The sequence below is a fragment of the Etheostoma spectabile genome, chromosome 10, assembly GCF_008692095.1.
Source record: "Etheostoma spectabile isolate EspeVRDwgs_2016 chromosome 10, UIUC_Espe_1.0, whole genome shotgun sequence".
Classification (NCBI taxonomy): domain Eukaryota; kingdom Metazoa; phylum Chordata; class Actinopteri; order Perciformes; family Percidae; genus Etheostoma; species Etheostoma spectabile.
Genome location: NC_045742.1, coordinates 13,906,662 through 13,934,495, shown reverse-complemented (window position 1 = coordinate 13,934,495; position 27,834 = coordinate 13,906,662). Strand labels below are relative to the sequence as shown.

General features: G+C 41.5%; 2 protein-coding genes across 2 annotated transcripts in view; one reads left to right on the top strand and one right to left on the bottom strand.

Annotated features, from left to right (window-relative positions):
- The first annotated feature begins 13,311 nt into the window (after window positions 1–13,311).
- Window positions 13,312–19,302, top strand: npas4a (neuronal PAS domain protein 4a). The gene is made up of 8 exons (XM_032528472.1): window positions 13,312–13,883; window positions 14,299–14,453; window positions 14,543–14,645; window positions 14,737–15,046; window positions 15,187–15,296; window positions 15,454–15,589; window positions 15,713–17,487; window positions 17,602–19,302. Exons 1-8 carry the CDS (start codon window positions 13,709–13,711, stop codon window positions 17,628–17,630), a joined length of 2,793 nt encoding a protein of 930 aa, XP_032384363.1. The 5' UTR covers window positions 13,312–13,708; the 3' UTR covers window positions 17,631–19,302.
- A 2,712-nt stretch (window positions 19,303–22,014) lies between these two features.
- Window positions 22,015–27,834, bottom strand: part of mrpl11 (mitochondrial ribosomal protein L11) — a 43,484-nt gene continuing 37,664 nt past the window's right edge. Inside the window, exons 4-6 of the mRNA XM_032528098.1 lie at window positions 24,697–24,790; window positions 24,074–24,233; window positions 22,015–22,250 (exon numbers count right to left, since the gene is read on the bottom strand). Coding sequence (XP_032383989.1) covers window positions 22,136–22,250; window positions 24,074–24,233; window positions 24,697–24,790 — 369 coding nt within the window. The 3' untranslated portion in view covers window positions 22,015–22,135. The remainder of the gene's footprint in view (window positions 22,251–24,073; window positions 24,234–24,696; window positions 24,791–27,834) is intronic.

Sequence of the window (27,834 nt, the reverse complement as noted above, 5' to 3'; positions counted from 1 at the left end):
GACCTTACCTAACCCATGCCTACTCTACCTTTAATTTCTTTACTCATTGCGTAAATGTGGTTACCAAGAAACGACAACGTGTCGTTATGGGTGTGTGGGTGTATAGCGGCAAAAGGGGCCAATGCTGAAAAGACATTCAGCCCTGAGAAAAATAACACAAATGAAAAAGTGAATGGTATGTGAACGGTAGGAAGCAGAAGATGGAGAGGATTTTTGTAAATCACAAAAACACAAACTGATTGTGAAACAGATATTTGGGCTGAGAATTTCATCTGAAGAGAAGACATTGGTGAAAGAAGTGTTCTGATCCTTTACTTAAGCATCAATACAACATTGTTAAAATACTTCAATTGTTTTAATTAGCATGCTACTTGACTTTACTGATTTCGTGAGAATTCCTTATTAACCCGTTGGAGTCTGCAGCATGTTTCATTATCAATAACACAAATTCATATTATGTGGAGAAATAAGTTTCATGGTTTGATTGCTCACATCATTTTATTGTCTTTGTGTGTATAAATAGTGAAACAATATTTTTTCACAACCTACAAGTGTTCTGTAGTAATATTTTGAGTAATGATCATACATTTAATCATTCATTCGTACATTTTTAGGGATCCTGGCAGCTTTATTCTTTGTTCAATTCACAAATGAGATGCTAGACTTATAGAGTTTGTACTGATGCATTTGGGTTAAGGACAGTTTAAAAGGTGCTGAACAAAGACAAAAATAATGCACGGAAAGTTAAAATCAGCCTAGACTCCAGAGGGTTAAACAGGATTTGGGACTGATGTTTCAGAAAAGGTTTGTGGACTCAGAGACCCCAGCTGTAAAATGTGGTTAAATAAAATATATACTGTATGTATATGCTTTATATATGTGTATCTTTTTGTCTAATTTTCTTTAACATTACACCTCCAAAGTCTATTAGAATTTATTTTATTGGAGTTTCATAACTTTTGTGAAACATTTGCTTAAAAGAGGTCTATCACAGAGTTGTATTGACTCTGAACATAACTAATATAACCGTGTACGGTAACTGTACATTTACTTGCAAATGACTTTTTGGCAAACAACATATGTGTTTGGGAATATGGGTTTATTTAGGAATAATCAACATAACTTCTAAAACATGAACTATTTTCCCAATTGGTGTAATAACAATACTTTATTGTCATTTCTATATTTTGCACCCTTGATCAAATGTACAAGCTCAGTTTGTGGCAAAAGGAAGAGTTACCACTTCAATACTTTACATGTATTTGAAAAAAATGAGGATTTTGCAATTATTATTATAAAGTTATCTTTATACCAACATATAGTATTATCAGCATATTATACCAGTGTGTAAATGGTCAAACTATTTGTTAAGCAGCCGAAAGGCCCCTGTCAGAGTTACATTCTTATACAACATTATTTTAACTGATGTATAAACATCTGGTTAAGTCTGAGTTAATTGGAACAACTTTATATTCTGTCAGGTGGTTAAATCTGTGACGGTGCATTATATTTTTTAACGTGATGTCTGTAAAATCCTAATCTGCAAAGTGATGAATGTAGTGGTGGAAACAGTACAATATATCCTTTTGAAATGCATTGTAGGACTATATATATAATAGCATAAATACTAATTCAAAATGGTGCTTCAGAGAGTAAACAAGTAAATGGATGCCCAATAACCTTTTCACAACCGCTCCTAAAATGGATAAAACCTTGCTTTTCAGTAAAAACCCAACAGACCTCTAATAATCCGGCCTCTCAACAGGCAATTAAGAGACCAGAATATTACAATATTTTCAAACCTGGTTTTTACAGGCATTTCTAATTTAGCGTTGTATTAACAAATCAATGTGATGATAATATCCAATAAAAGGCTGCTTTTAAAAGGTTTAACTTTTTTTTTTTTGTGTTTTCCAGCTTGTTGACACCATACAAGTTTTTTTTTTTTTTTAAATGTATTTTTGGAGCACTATAGATAGAAAAGCAGGCCTCGATGGGAAGAAATAAACAAGCCACAGCTGACAAGTAATTGACCCCATCCATTCATGAATCAGCCCAGAATGAATGAATTGGTACATTACATGCATACATAGAAGAGGAACAAAAATGTAAGCTGTAATGATAGTTATTAAACACGGGTCAGTAGAGATGTGTTTTGAGTAAGGACATCAAGGAAAAAGAGGACAAATGAGCCAAGTCTAAGAAAAAGGTACAAATACGGTTTATTGGCTGATGTGAAGCTCATTCAGCACATCTGTTCCTTCCTCACTCTCGTCAACCCACTCTCTGCTTTTGTTATGCAACACCTCGCTCTATCTGCTCATCTTGAACATATGATACACGTTTAAATTCAGCCAACACCAAAATGTAAAATGTAAAATGCAGATATCAGGCTTGTGTTCTTTTGTCTTTGATCTGTTCTTGACCTTTTGTCTGAAATCGAGGCTGAGAGTCAATTGAGGGGAGCAAGACACACACAAAGAGAAGCAGGGAGAGAAAAGGTAGAGAGGGAGTCTCAATGAAAGATCTGCTGCTAGGAGGTCTTTCATGATGTAACACATCTACATCACGTCACCATGGCAACCCCGCATCAGCACCAACTTACTGTGAGAAGAAAGAGTCAGTGTCTGTGTTTGTATGTTACAGTTAACAAATTGTATATAAACATGTATAATTAATAATATCAGATGTTAAATTAATACTTGCTAAAATAGTTTTTCTTAAAGATATTCTGATAAGGATTTTATTTGTGAGCCCAGACACATGTTCAATCTCATGCAGTATCATGAAGCCTCTTGTGGCGGACTCCATCCTCAACAGAAATATCTTGGATATTTACGGAGTTATTGTCCCAATGTTCTCCTGCTAGTCGAAGTATAATCAGAGGGACCTTGGGGAGACGTAGAACTCTGAACACAACTAAAGAGCCCTAGTGAAAAACTTCTGCCCCCTGTTCTATACCCCGGCTGCTAAAAATAAACTGGATATTGAAAGGCGAAGAGAAAAGGTACAAAGCTAGTGGCTCACAAAGCCATATCGAGGAAAGGAGGCAGGGAGGGATGGATATAGGTGGGAGGTGAGGAGCAGGAGTGTGGGTGTAGATACTGTATGTGTGGGTGTTTATATGTTTTATATTCACAGGTTGCGTCTGCCTGTTGCCAGAATCCGACAGGAGGGACATGTTGTCAGAAGGAGTTGGTGTGTGAACTGAGCAGCAGATAACATATACATTCAAATACTGCAAAGCTATTGCAGGCATTATGATTACACATCTGTGAAATGGACTGAATCATTACATCCACAGCCTTAATTCATGGTTACTGCTATTCAAACGTTATTTTCCGAGTCTAGAGACACAATTTAAAGCTTGAACTAATGAATTTCACATTTTCCACAACACATATCCTGTTCTTGGGTGATGAGGGGGCTGGAGCTGTCCCAGCATGCATTGGGTAAAGGTGGGATTCACCTTGGGGAGGTCGGCACCCTCACAAATGGTCAAAAGATAAATTTGAACATGATTACAAGGAAACCAGAAAAAAGTGATTGTTGTAATGGTTTTCTTAACTTTAAGACTTCTTCTGGGCTCTAAGAAATCTTATTTCGATGGTTGCAAGTAGATATTTCTTTGTTGTAAGGGGTCACTATTCAAAAAGAATGGCAACTACCACTGACCTAGAGTTACAAATTCACCTGACCCAGATGTGTCCAGAGTGTGGGAGAAGCACCCAGAAAGGGCCACTTGCTGTTTAAGCATACATTTTTAAAAGGTTCTCAGTCCCAAACAGATCCTGTCATAATAATTTTGATCTCCCTCAAAACATAAAAAGCTGGGGGATCACGGAGCCGTAGAGGTCTAACAAGTGTAGCATGTCACCGTAAATGGATCTTTGTTGCATGTTGTCCCTTCCTCTCTGTTTATTTCCTGTACCACTTCACTATCCTTGGTTGTATTAATAGTTATTTGATCAGATTTCCCCCCCGGATACTTGTTGCCATTTTATGAACTTACGTAATGATGTAAAAAATGCAAAAATACAACAGATATTTCATACACATAAAGCAGTATATACAGGGGTCTTGGTGACCTGCTTGCTATCATAACAACTAAAAGTATTAGTATTAATAGGATCTTTTGGCACGTCATACCACCTTCTTTTTCTTGCCATGTTTAGTGTTGGTATCTGCTGCTTTACTATCAAATAAAAGCAAAATGCTAACAAAAGGCAGCCTGTACATCCAAAAGTACAGTAAGCTATCTTTTACTTTCACTGTCAATGCAGCAGACTGCTTGATAATATCAAATTATTCCCATTGAGGTTTAGCTTCTACATTTGTACATAAAGTGTTTGATGGATTTCAACGGTAGAATTGAAATCTCCTTTTTTCAATGTATCTATTTGTTAACATTGTTACATGGTAGCAACAGATGTAATGCACAGTATATTAGACGTCTAGCAGAAACACATTTACAGCCCCCAAACCCTGATCAGCCTTTTAAATTCAGGTTAAACAACAGATTCAAGATAAAAAAACTACGAAACAGACTGTTTGTTTATGTATGTATTCCCATAGAGGCACAAGTGTGAATATGTAAGCATAATGCAGTATCGAGCGGTACATGTATTGTTTGTGATAATCCATCTCCTCCTTCTATGATTCAGATAAAAAAACACAAATGTCCATCTTTCTGTTCCCCTCTACCTCTTTGTGTCCATACATTTCTATCTCTTTCTTTCTTATCTCTCCTATTTACTCCAGATCCTCTCTCTCTCTTTTCCTCCCGCTACGATGCAGGAGTGGGAGGTGTTGCTAGGCGACAGTTTAGCTCCTTCTTTTTGAGAAGCAAAGCGCAGACCTTGACTCTCTGGGTGTAAAAATAAACAGAAAAAATACCGTCTTGGAGGAAAAAAGACAAGTATCTTTCACCTTTGCCTTAAAATCCACACTTTTTTGTTTACCCTGGAAGTATCCCCCCCCATCTCCTGCACACTTCACCCTGAAGTGGTCCAGAAATAATTCCCTTTTTTATAAATCCATTTACATTTGAGATAAACACAATCTATCTCTCATTGTCAAAAAAGTGTTTTATCTGTAATAATCTCTTATAAGTTATACGAAGATGGAGCTGCTGCAGAGACTGATGATCTATCCTCTCTTTTCCTTGTGATGTGATGACTAAGGTTGTGGAGGAACATGCTGCTCATCCCTCATCCGCAGTTTCAATCTATGCCAACAGCCGAAGCTGTGAAAGTCACACCTGTTGGCGACTGTACGTGTGTGTGTGTGTACAGAATGAGCCAGAACACTCCTATACTTTGTACATCTGCTCTGTGTGTGTGTGTGGGAAGTGTTGGTAAGTGAGTGTGTAATCCTGTGAATAATTTAGTAAATGAGTGAGTGAGGAGGCCTGTGAGAGACTGAATGAGTGAGATTGAGCAAGATAACATGTGAGTGAGTGAAGGTGAGAGAATGAGAAAGCAAGTTAAACACAGGGAATAAGTAAGTGAGCATATTAGAATATCAGAGTGAATTAAAGCGGGTGTAGTCAGTTTTCTAGAAGAGGCACCAAAAAAAAAACACACCAGAATTTGCAAATATAGCTCTTCTCCTGCAGCTCTCCTCTCTGCCCAAAGCCTCTCCCACCAGACGTGCTTGGGCATATGTACGTGTTTTGTACAGTGACCTATACGAGTACTAGTCATCCATTTTAATCATCCCGATTGTTAGCCTCATGCCATTGTACTACCAAAACAACTGTCTACCACAGCCTTAATGTGACAAAAAGACAACGTATGGATAAAAGGGAAACTAAGTTACGTTGAGGGTGAGCAAGGTAATATGTGAGTGAGTGAAGATGCAAGCGAGTAAAAAAGAGAATATGTCGATAACAGAGAAAGTTAGTGATCGTGAGAGAAATGTGTTTGAATGTGTGTCTAAGAGAGATACAGTAATGTGTGCAAGTGAAGGTGCGGGTGAATGAATGAGTGAAAAAGTAATGGGTGGATTACAGAGAGAGTAGGTGATTTTGTGAGAAATCAAGTAAATGAGTGAGGGAGTTAGTGACTGGATCAAGGTATGAGTGAGTGAGCAAATGAACCAGTGTCTGAGTGAGTTAGTGAATAAGTAATATGCCAAGTGAATGTGTGGATAGGAGAGAGAATGTGTGAATGTGTGAGAAATCTGAGTGAATGAGTGACCAAGTTTTGTTGTCAACGAGTGAAAGAATAAATGTGAGCATTGAGTAAGAAAGTGAATCTGAATGAATGAGTAAGTGGCATTCCAGTCAGCTTCAGGTGTACTCTGTGTTAAGTGCTGATAGCAAATGTTAGTATACTAACACATTAAAAGATTTTGAATGTGGTGAACATTATATCTGCCAAACATCAGCATGCTAACATTGGGATTGTGAGCTGTTAGCAAAGCACAGTGGTGCCTGAATACAGCCTTACTGAACTGTTAGCATTTTGTTCCTCCATCACTGACCGTTTGCTCGTTGGGCTAATGCAACGCATTAATTACTCTCTGTCTGTCTGAAATTTTTATAATCAATTACATTTGAAAACAACCAAACCTATCCCAGACAGCCATTCAAAATGTACCAGACATGTCCCTGTGAATGAGTGACTGAGTGTAAAAATGAATGACTCACTGAGAGGAAAAATTACTGAGCGAATGAATGAGTGAGTGCTCGGCTTAATGTGCTAGGATGAATAATTGTGGTAAAGAGGGTTATAAGACTAAATGAGCCTCCACATGAATACTGAGACAAACAGGAGTTTCTGGCACAAAGACGGCCCACTAATTGGATTCATTTGAGTCCATTTGCTTTCAGGGAGACGAGGCACTCATCCCTCCAACCCCTCGCTCTTCACCCATCCGCCTCTCCACAGCCATGTTCTTCTCTGCCACCCACCTACGATACCAACACAACCCTCTCTCATAATGGCAGGGATTATCATGACAACTGCAACAATGGCAGCGCTTGAGACAGGAGAGTGTGTGGGACACCAGGACAGCTTAAGTACCTACGAGATTGCTGGACGAAAAAAAAAATAAAACTTTGAGTGTTTTTGTTCTGGAAGCTCCTGCATACAGATGTGTGCTGTTTTTGCCCAGAGAAAGTCTGCCATTACCATTAAAAAAAGAGCAATCTTTAAAAACACATCTTGAAGAAAGTGATGCGTGCCAAGTTAAAAATTCGGTGAAAATGAGATTCACATGAGTTCACAGTCGTGCTTTATTCAAACTACTTTACCCTAAAACCCGTTGATCTGCTTGAAAATGCTCATATTAGCCTACTTATGAGGTTAGAGTGAAGAGGATTTGAGTTGCTGTGTTATAATGAATCACTGTGTATACACTGGGTTTTATACGGTATGGAAATTATTAAATAACTTATAGTTTTATATATTTGTGGAACTGTCAAATTTGGCCATTTTACATAATTGTCTTTATGAGATTAGTGCCAACATTAAAATTATGCCCTAAATCGGACAACTGAAATTTTAAAACAGCACTTCAGGTTCCCTGGCTTCTAGATGAAAAATCAGGGGATCATTAAAGAAAAAAACATAAATATCAATGTCATGGTGGTTTTACAGGAAAAGTCAGAGGATCTCCAAAGTCATTACGATGCTTCCCCTGGGAACCATGGGATGTCAGTGCAACATGTTGTGCCAGCTAATTGAGTAGTTGTTGATATACTGTATTTCAGTCTGGACTAAGGTGGTGGTATGACGTTGATCCACGCTGCTAGCATGGCTAAAAAATATTGCCAAACTATGTCCTTTCTTACCTTGCTGCTCAACAGCTCAAACAAATCTTCCATTATTTTATATTCTCATGTCTTGAGTATTGTAATGCACTATATTCTTGTTTAGACCAAGAGGCTGTAGCATGTCTGTTAACAATTTGTTCAAATAAGCTGCACAGAGACTCCACAGCGTGCTGGGAACTCTAATTTGGTTGTTATCAGTGTGTTGCTGATCCCATACAGGTCCAGATCTAGACTCCTCAGGTCATCAGCGTATCATATTTAATAATAACTGTGAAGCACTTTAGTTACCAACAAGAATGATTGAAAGATGATGAAAAGATCCAAATTAATCATATCAAGGTAAGTATTAATTGATTGGGCTTTTGTAATCATGTGGGGAGATGTTGTACATAAAGAGAACAATCTTTGGTAGCTTTAATGCCTGTAAGAAAAATATGTCTTTTCCAAGATAAAAATGTAAAAGCTAAGACATAATTTGAGAGCAACACAGTGAAACAACACCCAGCACATATGATTGAAAGTCTGAACGTTTCATACATTCATAAATACCAAAAAAGGTTAGAAAATGGTCACTAATATGGCATACGTGGTTTAGGAAATGAAACGAGTTGTGTTCAAACACTGGCATGGTCCACTATAAAGAGAGAATTGGAATCTAAATAATTTACTAGCAAATCAATTTTGGGTTGATGGTGAAAACCTACAAGGTCAAACCCAGGGAAAAAGGTCATTTTGGAGTCAGTCGCCATTTGGAAAATAATCCTTTTTTAAAGTTAAAAAATTGTGTCTATCATTCATTACACTAATGTTAGCCAAAATAAGACAAGGCCACACATTGCTTATAGGCTAGTTAATGACGCTGCAGACATAAATGTGTTGTCTGCTCAATTTTATGTTTTGTTCTACATTATGTTGCTAAACCAAGATGCAGAGGACCACAACCTGAAGACTTTGGGCCACAAACATTTTAACAGCCAGACTAATGGTGACAGGTGGATGTTGTTTAAACAGGAGAACTCTGGGAGAAGGAAGTGCCATAATGCAGTATAAGGTAGTTCCTGAGGATAATGTCAGGATCCTAAGAGTTTGGTGCTTTACTGAATGGGAAGTGCTGTGGGTGGATATAATAAACAACCCTTTTTTCAGTAGCAAGTATAAAATGTAATCCAACGTCATTACCTGCACAAACAAACCCATAAAACATGACATCATGTTGTAAAAATAAGGGCTGAGACTGTCACTACTGAAGCATTTGTGGCGACTAGACACTGCTAATATACAGTTATGAATATGCTACACAAGACTAAAATGAACACAAGGAAACTCTGCACATGGCTTGGCACTAGTAATGAAATTTTGAACATGTTAAGAGGCTACAAGTTTAAAACGTGCCCTGTTTAAGCCTGTTGGGTGCTAACTCTAGCAGGAGTTTAACACGTAGGCAGCACCGATTGTTTTAAATTTTTCTCTCTTATTCCACAATAACCTTTAACATGTTGTAATTCAAGTTTTCTTAGAGAATACCAAGCCTCTGCTCCTTGCTCCATTTTCAGGCTTTAGAATATCTAGCCTGTGACTGGGGACTTTGGCCAATCACATGCCATTTCAGAGAGAGGGCATTCCTATTGGCTGTTCTAGATAAGCGTACACATGCCTTCAGATGGTAAAAACCTGATTCAAAAGCAAAAAAATCCTGCAGAAAAAGTTGTAACTGGTGACAACTAAATACACTGCAAAGCAACCCTAAAACGGAAGACAAAGAGAGATAGTCTAAAAATGGATCTGACTATAAACGCAATAAATTATTTCAATATTTGAGAAGTGTCTTAGAGATATCGAGAGAAAACGTTGACAATAGTTTAGTCTCCTGCTAACCGTAGCCAAAAGCTCACAGCTGAGGATAAAGCTCACAGCTACGGTTAGCGGAAAGCTAAACTACAACATTTTCTCTCTATCTCTGAATTGTTTTGCCGATATTGACAAAACTTAAATCACAGCATCTCAAAGGGCTTTACAGGGCCACAAGTTTGCAAAGAAAACAGGCAATAATTCTCATAGAATTGCCGCTATATGATGGCATCAGGAACACAATCATGATCAGGATGATTGAAATGAATGACTAGGACATGTATAGGTTACTGACCGTGCTCGTCTGGTTGGAGGGGCTCAGGAGATAGAGGGGAGGAGAGCAGCAGGGAGAGCAGCAGGAGGAGGGCTATATTTTCAACTTCTGGCGTGTTTATTTAGCTTTTTCCCAAAAAAATGCCTATTCCACCTTTAAACTATGGTTTTGAAGTTGGAGTGTGGGGGGATGAGGACCACAACTAACAACTCTTGTCATTATTGCATAATGTAAATGTGCTGTATTTATATAGCGCTTTTCTAGTCTTAACGACTACTCAAAGCACTTTTACATCTACAGGAAACATTCATCATTCACACACATTCATACACTGTGGCCGAGGCTGCCATACACCTTCTGCCACCTGCTCATCAGACAAACATTCACACTCCGATGCGCAGCACCGGGGGGAACTCGGGGTTCAGTGTCCTGTTCAGTGCGACTGCAGGGCCAGGGATCGAACCACCAACCTTCCGATTGGCAGGCAACCGCTCTACCACTGAATCACAGCCGCCCCAATAATCTGCTAATTCTTTTCTCGATTAGTTTGTTTGTTAAATTAAATGTCATAAAAGAGTGTAAAATGTCCATCACCATTTCCCAAGCCCATTAAAAAGCCTTCAGTTTATGATCATTATTAGTAACACAACAACACCTCACAACTAACAATATGGAACCAGGGAATCGTGGAATTTTTCCAGAGAGAATTATTTAGTAGTAATAGTAGTAGTAGCAGTAGTAGTACTAGTAATAGTAGTAGTAGTAGTAGTAGTAGACGACTTGTGATATGAGTGTCCATTGACATTTTATTGTTGATATTAATTTAAAAACAGCTATTTCTTAGTCTGTACTTTCTAGCTGGAAATTTAAAACGGTTCTGAAGGCAGAGAGAACAATTGGACTCTAAACTCAAGATATCTCCCACTTATACTCTCACTGCTATTTCCCGATTAGGGGACTCACGTGTGGCACCTGTTGTATTCATTAAGTCCAGGAGAAGGAATTAAATCTGGATGATTTTTTACCTTAAACTCACGCAAACCACAAAACTACATCAAACCAAGTGAAAGGTTATTAGATGCACCTGAAACAAAAAACATTAATACATTTCAGTCAGGCTCTTTAAAAAAGAAAGTACATCTGTACATGTATGTCTTCTCTGAGTGAACTGCTCTAATGAACGTGTGTAACGCTGTATCCAGAATAGCCAAAAGGAAAACTGATGTCACTGTCATGACACATTATAGTCCCCACTGTAGCAACAGATTGATGTGTGATGTATTTCTATTGGCTCTGGAGGCGCTGCTCGTCCATGTGATGTGGAGCAGAGATGACAAACTCATTTTTCTCATTTGTACAGCTTCATGAGCTCAAGTGAAGCTATTTTAACCTGTACACATTGAAAATGAGGTTTATGGGTCATGTATGTGCAAAGCCACCATTCTTCTCTGATCGTCTGGTAACAATCTGGTACCTTTGGGTCATTACTGAACAAGAAACACTGATGGAAATGCAACTATAGAAGAGAAGGCAGAGATGGCTTAGTCATCCATTAAGAAATATGAGACAAAAACAAACTTCAGAGGAGAAAAACACACAGCTACTGAATCAAGTAAAGCTGAAACAAGAAGCAGGATGATTCATCAATGAGCCATCTTTTGCACATTAAAAACTGTCAAAGTACGTAAACAGTGGGCCAATGTAAGCAATACCTTTTGACAAATGACCTCATCCTCTTGACTCTACATTCCTTTGTTTTCACCTAGACCAAATTCTGTATTCCGTCAGAAATAAACGCACGCACGCACGCACGCACGCACGCACGCACACACACGCACACACACAGACACACACACACAGCATCGTAATTTGACCGGATGAAACATGACTGTGTGTGGACAGTGGCACAGATCCAGATGTCTGTGCTCGGATCCACATGTGAAGCACATACTACAGATCTATTTTAGGGCGTTAAAGTGAAATCTTATCCATAAATAGGACGATCGGAGCGGGATGCGAGCCTCGCAGTCCTTGTGTTGGTCACCAAACCTATTTTTAGAAACAGCACGGTTTACCTAACGTGCGACTGGTGACAGGTTTGCAGGTTGCTCAATGTCGGCTGCTATTTGCGCGCGCGTCACATTATTCATGAATGTCATTCATTAAAATGACAACACTTTTTATTATGAAGATCGTCCTTGTAAGTTTTAAACGGAGGAAGAGAACAAAGTGCCGAGTCACACATAAACGTCGTTCGTTAAGACATAATTATAATAAGATCGTAGCTGGTGTTTGATGGTCTAAACTGTTTTTGGGCGCCTTACTGGTCAAACTTGCCAGCTGTTTGTTTAGTTTCTTTCAGTGATTTGCAGTTGATCATGGTCTGATTGTGTCTGCGAGTCCATGTTTTTATTCTACAATCAAAACCACAACCTCCAATTCCCTTGGAGTCTATTCTCACTCCTTAATCATTAAGTCCTAAAAACTTCACACAAGGCAATGGAGATACAGCTCTGACGTGGATCACAGTGCGTTTAAAAAATGTAAAAACCTTACATGTAGTTTTTTAGTTTATTTCTTATCGACAATATTGAGGAAAAAATGCTCACAAAATGCTAAAGATTGTCTCCTAACAAGACAAATGTGAAATTGCAGTGACGGCACGGGACAAGCGCAGCATTCGTGTCTAACAATTTAAAAATGGAGGCACATTCTTTTTGCATCCAGTAGTGTTTTTAGCTGCTCAAGAATGATTTCCATTCAGAAAGGCGAAGGAGAGACGAAGCGATGTGAAACAGCCTCAGCATCCATGCCTGTCTCCTGAAAGGCGACTGAGCATGTTGTGTTCAGCTCCGCATCATCAATCTGACATGTTGAAAATGTTGACAGTAAATGTGGTCAAAGTGAAATGATCGAATTGCACCTAACAAGCACCTGTCGTGTTTACTGACAGGTCCGGGCCGAACAGGCATCGACGGGTAGCCTACCAAGTGCCAGACATATAAACACAGAGACTTCCTTAGTACGCAACCCAGTCTTCCCATCCCCCCTCCCCTGCACCCCTCCTCCTGCTCCAATACACCGGAGTCCGGTGACTCTGTTTACGTTTTACGCTTGCTCCGCCCCTTACTCGGTTTTGTCCAAATCGGGCTTTTTGCGTCGCCGGAGCTCCCGATTTCAGACCGACGTCATCACCGAGTAGAGGGAAGCGCTGACGTCGATGAAGTGTCAACGAAAGGAGAGGGCACGGGAACGGGAGGGGGAGAGTTTCACCGTTGCTACACTGATATGAGACATATCTATCTCCCTCGCCCCCCCCTCCCTTCTTCTCCACCCCCTCCCTCCGTTTTACGTCGGTGTCGGTGTGTTGGGAGCCCCCCTGCTCCGGCGGAGTCCCAGACTATATAAGTGACTGGCGAGCAGAGTCCCTCAACCAGATTTACGGGTTACGGGCTTCAGTGCGAGAGACGGCTACCACAGCCGCCGATTCACCTGCACTCTGAGAGGGGGGGACGGACATCCAGCAGCCTGCCAGCATCCGAGCTGGACGCTGTGGCGGAGCTAAAGCAGACAGAGACAGGGCAAGAGAAGGTTGCACAACCTTTCTCTGAAAAACAAATCTATCTGAGATGAAAGTCCAATAACACACCTCAGAGCTTTTCCACTTTTACAACCTGTCTTTTAACACACCTCGGAGACAGGGCACCCGAGTCCAGCCGAGCCACGGCGTTAAACAACACTCCGCTCTCAACTCTCCAACGCACATCTGGAGGAATTTCGATAGTTCCCCGCAACAACCGGCCACAATGTACCGCTCAACCAAAGGAGCATCCAAGGCTCGACGGGACCAGATCAACGCGGAGATCCGGAGCCTAAAGGACTTGTTGCCCATATCCGATGCAGATAAAGCGCGACTCTCATATCTGCACATCATGTCACTTGCCTGCATGTACACCAGGAACTCAGTCTTCTTCACTCAAGGTAAGAATGAATGTACTCTGAATAAAACGACCTGTTGATGATGAATGTCATGTGCTGCATTGACAGACTAAAATCTCTCAGTGGTGGAATCAACAAGTGTTTTAGTGGCACCGCAGGCAATTGACTTGATACATATCTTATTTGGGGGAAAAAAAAAAATCGTAGAGCTATGGGTCATTCATTATTTGTAAATAGTCAATAATGACGCTCGGTAACGCGTTTAATTGAAGTGTATCGCTGTCCGTGGTGCTGAAATGCTTTAGCACCAGAAATACAGCAGCGCCGTTGTCCGTGGTGCTGAAACACACTGCGGCCACTGTTTTTCTTATTGCGGAGATCAGGTATGTTGTGTCCATTCTTATTAGGTTCAGGTTTATTAACAAATACCTTTTCTGTCCCATTTTTTTCTCTCTAGAAGCAGAAACTGCTGACGAGAGCGCGGGGTTTCTGTCTTTTCACGAACTGTCGGAGTTGATGCAGGCACTGCCAGGTTTTTTGATGCTGCTGACTGGGGAAGGGAAGCTCCTGTACCTGTCAGACAGCGTCTCCGACCACCTCGGACACTCCATGGTGAGTCTACATAGAACCTATTAATTCGATTCAAGCTCTACTTTGGGCTTAATAACTAACGTTTCTGTTTGTAATTTTCAATTTTTCAGGTGGATCTTGTGGCACAGGGGGACAGTGTGTATGATATCATCGACGCCTCAGACCACTTTAACATGAGGAGCAACCTGTCAACCACCACGTCTCTTGAGACGGGTAAGACAAACATTAAATTCACAAGTCTACTGCGGACTAACAACCAAATAGGATTTTTAATTACCCCCTCTCATCTTCTCCTCCTCCACAGACCGTCTCTTCCGCTGTCGTTTTAACACCTCCAAGTCCGTGCGGAGGCAGAGTGCTGGGAACAAGCTGGTTCTGATCCGAGCTCGCTGCCTCTCTCCCCCCGCTGCCTCTACTGCAGCTGGGTCCTACTGGACATCAAACCCTGTGTGGGTGTGTTTCTGCTCCCCTCTGGAGCCCCACCCGACCCGCTCCAGCCCCGGGGCAGAAAGGGAGTCAACCTCCACGCCTCCCCTTCCTGAGGCCAACTTGTTTTTGGCCTGCTTCCACTCCCAGCATAGCCGGGACATGAGGCTGCAGACTGCCCAGGACAGGTGAGTTCACACAAATAACTGATCCTCACCTCCACCTGTTGCTTTAATATTTACCAGTATATTAGTCTGTTCATGAGATCACTAAATGGTTAAAAAATGATAAACCCTCCTAACATATCACCACCCACTCTCTCCTACAGTGTGAGCGCCTATCTTGGCTTTGATGTGACAGCTTTACGCTCTTGCTCCTGGTACAGCCTCCTCCACCCACAGGATCTGTCACATGCCTCCGCTCAACATCGCAGCCTATGTAAGTGTACTCACATACCTACCAGTTACAACCATCCACTTCCACACAATTACACACACATCGTGCCAACTGCCATATCCACACAGTGAAAACCACTATGATGATTAATATAATTACATACAAGATGCCAACTTGTGCTGTGACTGTTGTTCAACAGTGAGAGAAGGAGGAGAGGGCAGATCTGAAATGGTGGTGCGTGTGCAAGCTCAGGACCAATCGTGGGTTTGGCTCTACATGGTGCTTCAGCTGCAGCCGGGAGAAATCCCCATCATTAGCAACAACTACATCATCAGGTAATTACTGCCTTTTTCTTCAAACCACACACAAGTCATCAAAAACAAAAGAATGATGAATACAGAGAAAAAAACATCCTAACTTTCTGTTTCTCCTTTGTTTCTTCTTCTTCTCTCTCTCAGTGAGTCTGAAGCCTGGTCAGTGCGTCAGCACCTCAGCTCAGAGCACACCCAGCTGACCCTGGTTCTAAGTGGCGGTACCTCTCAGCAGGAGGGTCTGAGCCTCCAGTCTCCAGAAACCCTGTCCAGCCCAGACCAAGTCTTCACCCCAGGCAGCAGTGGCTTGTCAGCCCAATCCTTTGACTTCAGCACTGCTGGCTGCAGCGTGGGTTCCTCTGATGAACCAGGGAGCTCTGCTGCTGAGGCTATGCAGGTGGAGGGTGACCCTCGCTCCAGTATCTCCTCTCTGGAAGAAGACAGCTTCTTTCAGCAGCATCCCACTGAAAACCCCTCAGCTGCCTCTTCTCCCACTCCAGTCACTGTTGAAACAGTAGCAGACTTAGACTTTTTGACCCAGAACATTCTTCTGCCACCGTCCTTCCAGCTTGACCCCCCACTGCCAGCTCTCCCCCTGCCTCTCCCTCCTGTCCCCACCTCACAAGCTCAGCAGACCAAAGAGTTTGTGTGCACACCACCCTACACTCCCCATGTTGCTGGGTCTAGCTTTCCATTCGGTGAACCTCTCTTCAGCTTCGACCCAGCTGGCACTACCACTCCTCCGCCCTCTGCTACAACAGCCACCGCCACCACCACCTCAATGGCCCCTTCAGCTTCTTCCTCAGCTCCACCAACTACCACCTCCAGCCCCTCCCCCCCCACCACTCTGTCCACCAAGCTCCCGCTCAAGCTACCGACTCTATCCACTGACTTCCTCTTCTCTGTCGAACATGGCAGCGGAGCCCTTTATGAGAAACTGCCCCCCACCCCTGACAGCCCTGGAGACGGCGACTGCACAGTGATGACCCTGCCCGAGGTTCGGGGTCCACTGTATGTAGACGTACCGCTGGGGCACCTCCAGTGTCCCCCAGAGGGCCTCCTCACCCCTGAGGCATCACCCGGCAAACAGCCCTGTCTCTCCTTCTTCTCCCTGGAGAGAGAGAGGGAGAAGGAGAGGGCAGAAATCTCCCTCTTAGCTCAGCACATCAGCTCACTGGCAGAGGGATTCTATCTGGATCCACTCCTATCCAAACTCTCTCCTCCCTCCATGTCACCCTCATCCTCCCCTCCCTCCCCCTTCCTGTCTCCCGTTGTTGAAACGGCTGATGTTGATTCAGTCCATATGCTTAGGGAGTTTTATCCCATCAAAGCATGGAGAGGTCTGGACATTCCCATGTTCCTCGACGATGATGACTCTCTGTTTGAAGAGAGCATCCTAGACACTCTCCTCCAAGACAACTTCATTCCTCCTCAGTCCCCCGGCCCCTCCTCCCCCTCCCCCTCGCCCAATCCCTCCAGCCCAATCTCTCTTCAAACCCCAGTATGCTGGCACCAACCCTCCCAGTTTGAGGGAGTGGGCCACTTCTGTAGCGTCCAATCGGCGCAATGTAACTCCATGGTTGGGTGCGGGGCGACTGTGGCTGCTGAGGCCGGGGCAATGGCAGAAGGAGAGGGGCTAGCGGAGGAAGCAATGGAGATCGAGGTGGTGTCATCTCCTGTGTCCTCTTGCTCCTCCATCCAAGCTTCCCCTCCCCTCATCCTCACTGCCTCCCCCAGCCCTGCCACCTCCACGCCCATCGTCTCGCCCATGCCCGCTGTGTCTTGCAATCAGTCCCTCCTAGAGGAACTGGCTGTCCTGGAACCCATGTTTGGGGCAGGTGCCTCGATCGCCCCTGGTTTAGGGCAACAACCTGAGTTGTATCAACTCCAATGTCATCCATCGCCACAGTGCTTCCAAAAAGGTAAGAATCTGTCTCTTTTCTTTCATCTTAGTCTTCTTAAAAGAGATGAAAACCCATTTCTTAAAATACACCACTAACATCATCTTTCTCTCTCTTCCCTTTTTTGTCTTTCAGATGGGAGTGGAAGTGTTCCTCCGTTCTAAAATAAGTCTGTGACTTACTTCATTAAGTATGGCATATTGTCATATTTTGTGGAGCCCCTTTTACTGAAAAGTAAAAAATTATTAAGTGTATAAATATACATAATGTATATACAACTTAAGGACTTTAACTCCTACATGTCTCCTAAGAACAAAGATTGGCTTTATATTTTTGTTCAGTTATTTATCTGTATACTACTACAAAACTGGTGCAACATTTACATGATGGTTAAACCACATGGACCCATAACTGACTTGGTTTTGAGTCTATGTGGTGTCTTTCAGCTTCTCTGTAACACAAGCTTCAGATATGATCAGACAGAGAAACCTCTCGGAACTTGTAAGCGCTGTTCAACTTCCAGATGCGCATTTGTATTCACTCGTAGTGAAAAATCTGTTGTGAACAAAAAAAGAACATTTCTTGCTATTTCAATAGAGAGATGAATTATAGCACTTTTTTGCCTGACATGCAGCAACGCAAACCCAAACCTCAAATGTAATGAAAGTCAAATGTTTACAATTTTTTACATCCTTAGGATGACCACTATCAGCGCATCCTGCCAATGGCACTTCTATCCGGTCTTCAGAGCCAGTACCGCTCTAATTCGATAGCACTCTTGCCTTAAAGGCAACATCAAAACTCAAAAATAATAATTAACTTTTAACCAGAGATACTTTGAGGTTTGAGTTTGCAGCTTTAAACCTTTAACATTTCATATTTATCGCTCCATCTAAAATCTTGTGTATCAATGTGATGTGCAAACAAAAAAGGAACCTTGTGAAGAGATCCTGGCATGTGAAGATCTCAAGAATGTTGAAGACGTCCATTGCTTTGCGAGATATAACACCAAAAAAGAAATTGTCTGGAAGTTTGCCGGAGCACTGATCATGCCACAAATCCACTGCTACGTTGTACTGTACATTAGACTCTGAATGTGGGCTCTCCAGGTCCCTGCTGGCCTGAGGGCAGTCGGCTGGATATTGTTGCAGCATCAATATTTGCAATGCTGGCAGCTTATAGCGGCTCCTGTGTGCCTGAAACGGCCCTGACCTGCTGAACTCTGAACTCTTTATCATGTCCATTCGACATGGACATTTACATCGTTGCTCCACTGGAGTGCGGTGTAGTGAGGCACAATTGACTATGTGAATGAGTGATTCTTCTTTTTTGAGAGGGGTTAGATTACAAAAGTTTTGTTTTAAAAAATGAAAATAGGGATGGGGTGCTATTTCTATTCAGTTACCAAGCGACACGGGTTGAGAATGGTACTATTCCCATGGTGTCGACATGCTCACGTAGAGTTGTCTACGGTCAAGTAAAGGATTGATTCCTACGTTCTAGCTATTAAAGGCTAAGTTAATATACATGTGTAAAATTACTGTATTGTATGTGTGATATTTGAAAAAGATGTTATTACATATGCATTATGTCTGTGGATATAGGCATATGTTCTTTTCAGAAAGGTTGTACACATTTGTACATTTGTACAGTTGAAGAATATTGGTCTGTATATATAAGAAAGAGATTTTTATTGCATAAGATGAAATATATTCTAAACATCTTACTTCCTGCAGAATGGACATTGTGGACCAGTGTTCTATTGTGTTGCTTATAAGTGTATTTGATTGTCATACAAATGCATTTATATTAAAAGTGCACTTAATGCGGCTGATGCATTTGTGTCGTCATAGTCAAGCCTCTTGTTCCTCCCTCAGCCTCATCATCATCATCATCATCATCATCCCTGCCTCTTTTCCGCCCTCCCATACACTCTCCTCCATTTCTTCCCCTGGAGCGAGTTTCGCTCAGCAACAGCACTGACGCACACACATGACGAGACAGAACGAGACACTATCTGACTCAGACTGACGCACACTCTTGGCATCAAGGTTTTTTGCGTGTGAGCATGTGCACACGGGCACACAGAGTGGGCCTCCCACTTATGATGATGCGCACACACATAATAGTAGGCATGTGACCCCCCCCCAGCCACCCCTCTTTACAAATCACAGTAGCCCACATTCACTCAATGTACCTGTGACTCAATCAGCGCACAGAGTGGTGTAAGACTCCATATATAGGCATTCCTGCTCTGGCTGAAAGAGCCTCTCGTCTATTCTCAGCCTCCATTCAGAAGGATCGGAGAGGGGAGGGCTGGGGAGAGAGGGGAGACAAAGGAGGAGGGAGAGGAGGCTAAAATTAGAGGTACAGTAAAGAGGGATGTGGGACAAACTGATATGTAGCCACAGGATGGAGAGGTGAACACAATTAAAATCAAAGGGAAAAAATAGATTAATACAACCCATTTTCTTTACATCATGATAGGTAAAAAAAAATTAGAAGACGTGTTTTATGGATCGTTCTCTGCCAGATCTCATCACCTGTGCTGCATCACAGATAATACAGAGTTTATTACATTTAACGGAGGCACAGCTCTAAACATTGTACTGTTTTTTTTTTGCAAGCAAACATTATGTTCCATCACTAGCTGCTGCTGCAGTGTCTCTGATGGAGTGAAGATGAACAGTGGAGGAAGTGTGCTCAGCTGAAGGCTGTCATCTTCTGGCAAAGACAAGTACTGCACCAGAGAGGAGCAGTGTGTGTTATGCAAGAGGCCATGTTAGGAAAAGGTTATGAAGAGGGCAGGGGTGAGGACATATTTTTCTTGTATACTTTATGCTTGCCGAGTATTAGTATAGGTGTGATAAATGACACTTTTCAATGCTTACATGAAGGTAAAGTCCATATAGGGCTGGAGGATATGGCAGAGATCATTAGAATATTAAAGGATAGGTTCACATTTCTAATCTGACATAAAACAATACTCACATGCACACTGTTATTGGTTTGTGATATTTTTCCTCCTGTCCATAGTGGCCTCGAAGACACCCCTTCCCTCTTTCCATTTCCACAGACAGCATTTCCTTACATGGCTGTAGAGGAGGAATAGTAACACAAAGGTGCTATCATATCTGTAATAAATTTGTAATTAATACAAATACACACTCACACAAGATGAGTTGGGAGGTCGGACCAATAAATTTGGGATTAAAAAACAACGTCTACATCCTGAGCCACAGCCACCTCAGACTTGGATGCTGGATAATTCCCAGAGTCAGCTGAACTGAAGTTTGCACAGACGGAAGACGGTGACATCGAAATCATCGTAGGAAGGATTATCTTCACAGCCAGTATGGAGTGAAGGAACAATTACAGTGAACAATACTAATTTGAATGTATATACAGGCATGTGTGTATTGTTTTAAAATAGATTTGAAAAGATTTAATCCAGCCTTTAATCAAAATATTTTCTTATATTGATATATGGCAAATGCAGGGAAACATAAAATAGTGTGATGTTCCATTTAGGGCTACAACAAATGAATACTTTCAGTCAATTATTTCTTTTACAATTTTTCTACAATCTCCAAAAGCTGTGTTTCATTCTCTATAGCTATAAGTGGTAAATTTTGAAAGTCTCAAAAGAAAATGCAAGGGCTTTCATCAATGGGCTCTATCTACAGCGATGGATAGTGACTTAACAGACATAACAGAATACAAATCTTCAAGATTACTTTAAATATCGCCAAATAATGAAAAATGGCCAACCAAAGATCTCAGAGTGCAAAGTGACATCTCCAAATTGCTTGTTTTGTCGCACCAACAGTCCAAACCTACAATGTTTAAAAAAAAAAAAAAAACACCAAATCACATTTGACAGGCTATAACCAGTTCACGGTTGGTATTTTGGGGGATAAATGAATTCATAATAGTTGTTGATAAATGAATTTTTTCAGCATTGGTGGTACATGAAACCAAACTCTTTATTTGTACTAAACAAAAAGTTAAGTTGATGAGGTGTGTGAAATTTCACGAAACCAGCTGCAAGGGCGCATGGGTAGCTCACCTGGTAGAGTGTGTACTCCATGTACAGAAGGTCAGTCCTCGCCACAGCAGGTTTAATTCCAACCCACCAGCCCTTTGCTGCGTGTCATTCCCCCTCTCTCTCCCCTTTCATGTCTAAGCTTTCCTATTAAATAAAGGCCTAAAATGCCCCCCAAAAAATAAGATTAAAAATAAAAAGATACCATCTGCACAACCTGACGAAACAAACCGCTCCAAGAAGTGTTAATAATAGATAATAACATCAAAGAGAATAAGCATTCAAATCTTTCCAAAACCGAGTAATTACAGTTTTATTAGCTCAACTCAGTGAAAATAAAACACTCAGGGTCTTAAATTTTTTTAAATATTTGAGTGGCTGTTTTTGTTGTTAAAATGTATCTGACGTTAAATCTTTTAAATCATTCTAAAATACTGAAATCAAACATTTTGTTGTAAAGAATCTAAATAGACGTAAATAAGGACACAGAAGAAACTAAATCCCAAACGTACTGTTTATTAACTGACGGACACAACATTAACAGTGTTTTTGTATGAATGTGGTTTATGTAGGGAGTCAATACAAATAGGAAAGCGGGGTTAAGGTTAAAAATGTTGCAGGTCTTCATTTCTTTTTGCTTGTCAAAGCTTCAGCTGCGGCGGCTGCAGCTGCTGCTGCATCAGTTTTCAACTTCTCTTCCCTCTGCTCCAAGAAGAGCTTGTACTCATCAGCTGAGAGACTGAAGAGGAGAAGGGAGGAAGAGAGCGAGAGAGAAGGTAAATTACATTTAGTTACCTAAAACTTTGACTCACTGGAACAGAAAACTTCAAAAAGGTTAAAAGGTAAACTATTTAGGATGGTGTTCCTTGCATTACTACATCATTTTGTAGTAAAATCTAATAAAACCGGATAAATGTGGATGACAAACATCACATCCAGATATTTCCAGTGGAGATACTGATATTGAATAATGGACATTTCTACTTGTTCCTTCTGCTAACTGCAATATTAACTATAACCATAGTTTAACCATGCTCTTCTCTCTGAACTCAGCACAGTGCAGCAGTGTTTAACAACTATCCAGGGAAAAATCCATTGTAACAGAGCCAGAGATCCAAATTTCTCCACTGACAGTACTCTCAATAAATCATAATGCATTGCAGCTGTAAGACATGTTGAGCTTTAAGTAAGGGGGAGAAAGGGATTCTGGGAGAAGTACCATATTATTATGTGAAAAAGAAATAGATGCAGCAAGTTGAGGGACTGTGATTGTGCATAAGTACTGTAACAGTTCATGCTGTACCCATAATAAATGATAAATATCAGAAAGAAAACACAGGTGGGAGTTAAGATGCAAAGCCCCTCAAGGGTACGCAAGTAGGTTGGAGGAGGAGTGGGGGAGTATCTGTAAAATCTAAAGTATTCGGATATAAAAGCAAGATGTGCAATCTTCGTAAAGCTTGTAGCATTCATCTTAGTCCCAAATCCATACTGCATACTGATTGTATTCAGTATATACTGTCGGTGTATTTGCAGTATGAACATACAAAAAAGTCAACATACTAACAAGATATTATGCAAGACATGCATTAACGCATATCAATTAAACTATGACGTTTGAATAACAACTTGTATAAGTCTAAAACTAAAACCTGCACCATAAACAAATCTAAATATACATTGAATAATCCCAGATGGTTCAAGGTACACTGGTACAGTAAAGTAGATATTGTATAATACAATTGATGTTTTAGTATGGTTAAGGTACTCTGTAAAGATGAATAGAAACATTAGCTGTCCAATTCATTATTTTCATGGAGAAATGATGACACAATGGGCCCCTAGGCACAGACACATGAATAGGGCCCTCATAGTACCTTGCCACATTACAACATTTTAAAACCCTTAATACCCACCCCCAGGCTAAGTTGTCAAAGTTTTATTACATTGAATGTACAACAAAAATGCTAAAAACACTGACATTCAAGTTGTAATTTATTTGCTTACTTTAACCTAAATATGCACTGTGAAGCTGTATTACATTCTCGGGTGTGTGCCATAGATCCTTGAGTAGATTTGAGCGCTCCATACAGACTCCTACAGAGTACTCAGAACAGGATCCAGAACAGATAAAATATGACAGGGACATCACAACTTCTCTTGAGCCCGTTGTCTCTACAGTTATTATAGCAGGGCCATTTTATTGAATTTGATTATATAGTGAACCTACTGTAGGTGTTTATGGTATTGTGGCCACTGTGGTCACTTCACTATCATCTTATCTGACCTCTAGTGGCCGTTAGGAGACATAGCAGCATCGACAGAGGACGCCACCTGCTGCTGCCTTGTAACTCTGCAGTAAAATGTGACATGACATTTTATGTTTCTGTGTTTCTTTGTTCATTTAAAGAACTTAATGCAAAATGATAACAATCTACTTGGCCTGACCAACAAGTCGAGGATAGGACCAGCTTCTGACAGCATTGCTTGCATGCACCCAGGTTGGGTTCATGGCATCTCAGGTCAATACAATAATAGTATAAAAAGTGCACCGAGACTTACTCGCTGACAATCTTGATGCCCAGTGAACGAGCCGAGCCGATGATGCTTTTGACGACGGTCTCAAGGGAGGCGTTCCTCCTTTTGAAGCACTCGTCCTCGGCTTTCACCTGGGCAATCTCATACACCGCCCTCACCGACACCATCCCTGCTGTCTCGTGGCCTTCACACGCACACACATAGATTGCAGGGTGTTAATGAAGAAGAAAAAAAACTGAAAAATTCCATAACTTTACTAAATAGTTTGGCATCCAAGAGGATGTGGGGGGTATGACTGTGTGTGTGTGTGTGTGTGTGTGTGTGTGTGTGTGTCTGTGTGTGTGCGCGTGTGTCTGTGTGTGTGCGTGTTGGAGACAGTGTAGAGGTGGTATTAGGAGTTAACTGCTGAAACAAGGCTGGGGATGGCTTGGAGCATAAAAGTTGAAAATCCATAATTCTCTTTTCTTAACACGCCTCCTTCGCTGCTTTCTTCTAGTGCTGCAGTTTCCCGCATGTCATGAATATAACATCAATCACAGCAAAGCTCAAAACTGAGCCCAGGGAGAGACGTGTGTCCGTTACAGGATTAGCTCGGCGGGCGCAGATGGCAGTGAGAGCACATACATCAGTGCAGCAGAACATCTCACCTGTCTTGCCGGCCCCTTTCGCAATGCCGGCTGCTTGCTTGAGAAAGTACGACACTGTGGGCTGGCCAATCTTCAGGTCATAGGTTCTGTCGGGCTGCGGAGACAGAAGAATCAAAAGTAAAACATCTGAGCAAGTTTGGGCCAGAAACGGGCTGTAGGTAGGATTGAGATATCTATAAATTGTTCTTTTGTTCACATTTATTTATTCATTCATGTTTTTCATTCAATTTGACTGTACACAAAGCCCCACCTCCCTTAGTTACTGTTGCTACCCTTGTCAAACTTTCTGTTCTGGTTGACACATATGCAGTTTAAAATGACAATGTTAGCAGATTAACAATTAAAATTCTTAGTAATTGATAACTGATGTAAAAGACGTAACATTTAATTCAATTCAATTTTATTTATATAGCGCCAAATCCCAACAACAGTTACCTCACAGCGCTTTTCATAAAAGAGCAGGTCTAGACCGGACTCTGCGATGTTATTTACAGAATCCCAACAATTCCCACCAAGAGCAAGCACTAGGCGACAGAGGCAAGGAAAAACTTCCTTTAAGAGGCAGAAACCTCGAGCAGAACCATGGCTCAGGGTGGGCAGTCATGTGCCTCGACCGGTTGGGGGTGAGAAAAAGAGAGAGAGAGAGAGAGAGAGAGAGAGAGAGAGAGAGAGAGAGAGAGAGAGAGAGAGAGACATGGAGAATTGTAGCAGAATAGAAAGCATTTTTCTTGTATTGCAGTGCAGACCTAGTTAGTCCTAAATTATATGAATAATGAGGAATAGTGTAACATCAAACAGTAATACCCCTCTATTACCCCCTGTACATATCCTTCTTTGACTGCAGCTTACAGTGGGGGAAATAAGTATTTGACCCCTTGCTGACTTTGCAGGTTCGCCCACTTACAAAGAATGCAACGATCTATAATTTTAATCATATGTACATTCTAACAGTTTGAAAGACGAATCCCACAGGAATTCCAGAAAATCCATCATATGAATTTATTAAAATTGATAACCATCTGATGAGAAAAACAAGTATTGGACCCCCTGGACAACAGCATGTTAATATTTGTGAAAGCCATTATTGCCAGCACAGATGCAAACGTTTTTTATAGTTGGTGACAAGGTTTGTGCACATTTCGGCAGGGATGTTGGCCCACTCCTCCCTGCGGTTCCGAGGTTGTCGCCTGCAACTCGAATTTTAAGCTCCCTCCAAAGATTTTCAATTGGATTCAGGTCTGGAGATTGGCTAGGCCACTCCAAACCTTGATGTGCTTCTTCTCCAGCACTCTTTTGTTGCTTTGGCGGTGTGCTTAGGGTCGTTGTCGTGCTGAAACACCCATCCTCCTGACCCATCTTCAGCTCTCTCACTGAGGGAAGGAGATTTTGTCCCGATTCCACGATACATGGCCCCGTCCATCCTCCCTCAATACATAGGAGTTTGTCCCGTCCTCTTGGCTGAACACCCCCAAAGCTGATGTTGCCACCACCATGCTTGACGGTGGGGATGGCGTTCTTTGGTGGTACTCCGTTGTCTTTGCCCTCCAAACACAACGAGTTGAGTTAGGCCAAAAGTTCTATTTGGTCTCACTTGACCACATCACCTTCTTCCAGGCTCTTCTGAGTCGTCCAGGTGGTGAATGGCGAACTTCATGCGCCTTAACATGTTTCTTCTTGACAGGGGGACCTTGCGTGCGCTGCAGGATTTCAATCCATGACGGCGTAGTGTGTTACCAACCGTTTTTCTTTGTAACTGTGTCCCAGCTGCCTTCAGTTGATTCATCAGTTCCCCCCTTGTGGTTTTGGGATGATTCCTCACCGTTCGCATGATCAGGAACCCCCCCGAGGCGAGATCTTGTTGGAGGCCCAGACCGAGGAGGTTGCGGTGGTGTGGTGCTTCTTCCATTTCCTGATAACTGCACCGACAGTTGATCTTTTCTCTTCAAGTTGCTTTCCGCCGATTCTCTTGTAGCCCTTCCCAGCCTTGTGCAGATCTACAATCTTGTCCCTGATGTCAGTAGAAAGCTCTTTGGTCTTGCCCATGGTGGTGATGTTGGATGCTGGCTTTTTGAGGGTATTTGACAGGTGTCTTTTATAACAGGTAACGAGGTGAGACAGGTGTATTGTGATAATAATTGGTTGGGATTGGGGCTGTGTCTTAAAGAAAGACTAACTGGCTTGTAGGAGCCGAATACTGCTGTTTGGTAGGGGTCACATACTTGTTTTTCCTCATCAGATGGTTATCAATTTTAATAATTCATATAGTGATTTTCTGGAATTTTCTTTGGGATTCTGTCTTTCACTGTTGAATGTACATATATTAAAATTATAGATCGTTGCATTCTTTGTAAGTGGCAACATGCAAAATCAGCAAGGGGTCAAATACTTATTTCCCCCACTGTATGTGTTTGGTAGACATAGCACTTTCTTGGGTAATGCTGGCTGGTTAAACTTACTTTAATCCTATTAAAAGCAGCATAAAGCTGCAAAAATCATCATAAACTCTGATAACCTGGACAAATGTTAGCTTTCAGACAGTGGGAAAATATAAAAGTCCTGGTTATGGATGGGGCTTTTATTTTTTAACCTGTAACCCCACAAAATAATGTCATATGAAATGCTCCTCAGCCCTGGTAGTAAAGCTGTAGGCTAGCTAGCCAGACATGCTAACAATTGCAGCTAATGTTAGAAAAGATAAACACAATGATCCATGATTTCTGCACTTTTGTTTTGTTTTGAAAAGGCTAAAAAAAAAAATCCAAAGCTTGACAGGCCTGAGGGGACTGGTTACAGTTAACTAAAGGCTGAAAGGAATGTAACTGGAGAAATTCTGGAGAAATACTACATTCATCTGCTGGATTTTAATTTACAGTGGTGCTCATAAGTTAATGAACCCATGCTAAAGTTGACAAAAAGGAGAAAAGTTTTTGTAAATTTATCTTAATGCCTTAATTAAACAAATTAGGAAAAATTCAACATTTAAGGACACCAATTTTCTTTTGAATGAATAATTAATTGTAGATAAATGAATGTTCTTCCTTAAAATACAGGGGGCATATGTATACACACCCTTATGTTAAATTTCCATAGAGGCAGATGTTTATTATTAAAGGCTAGTTATTTCATGGATCCAGGATA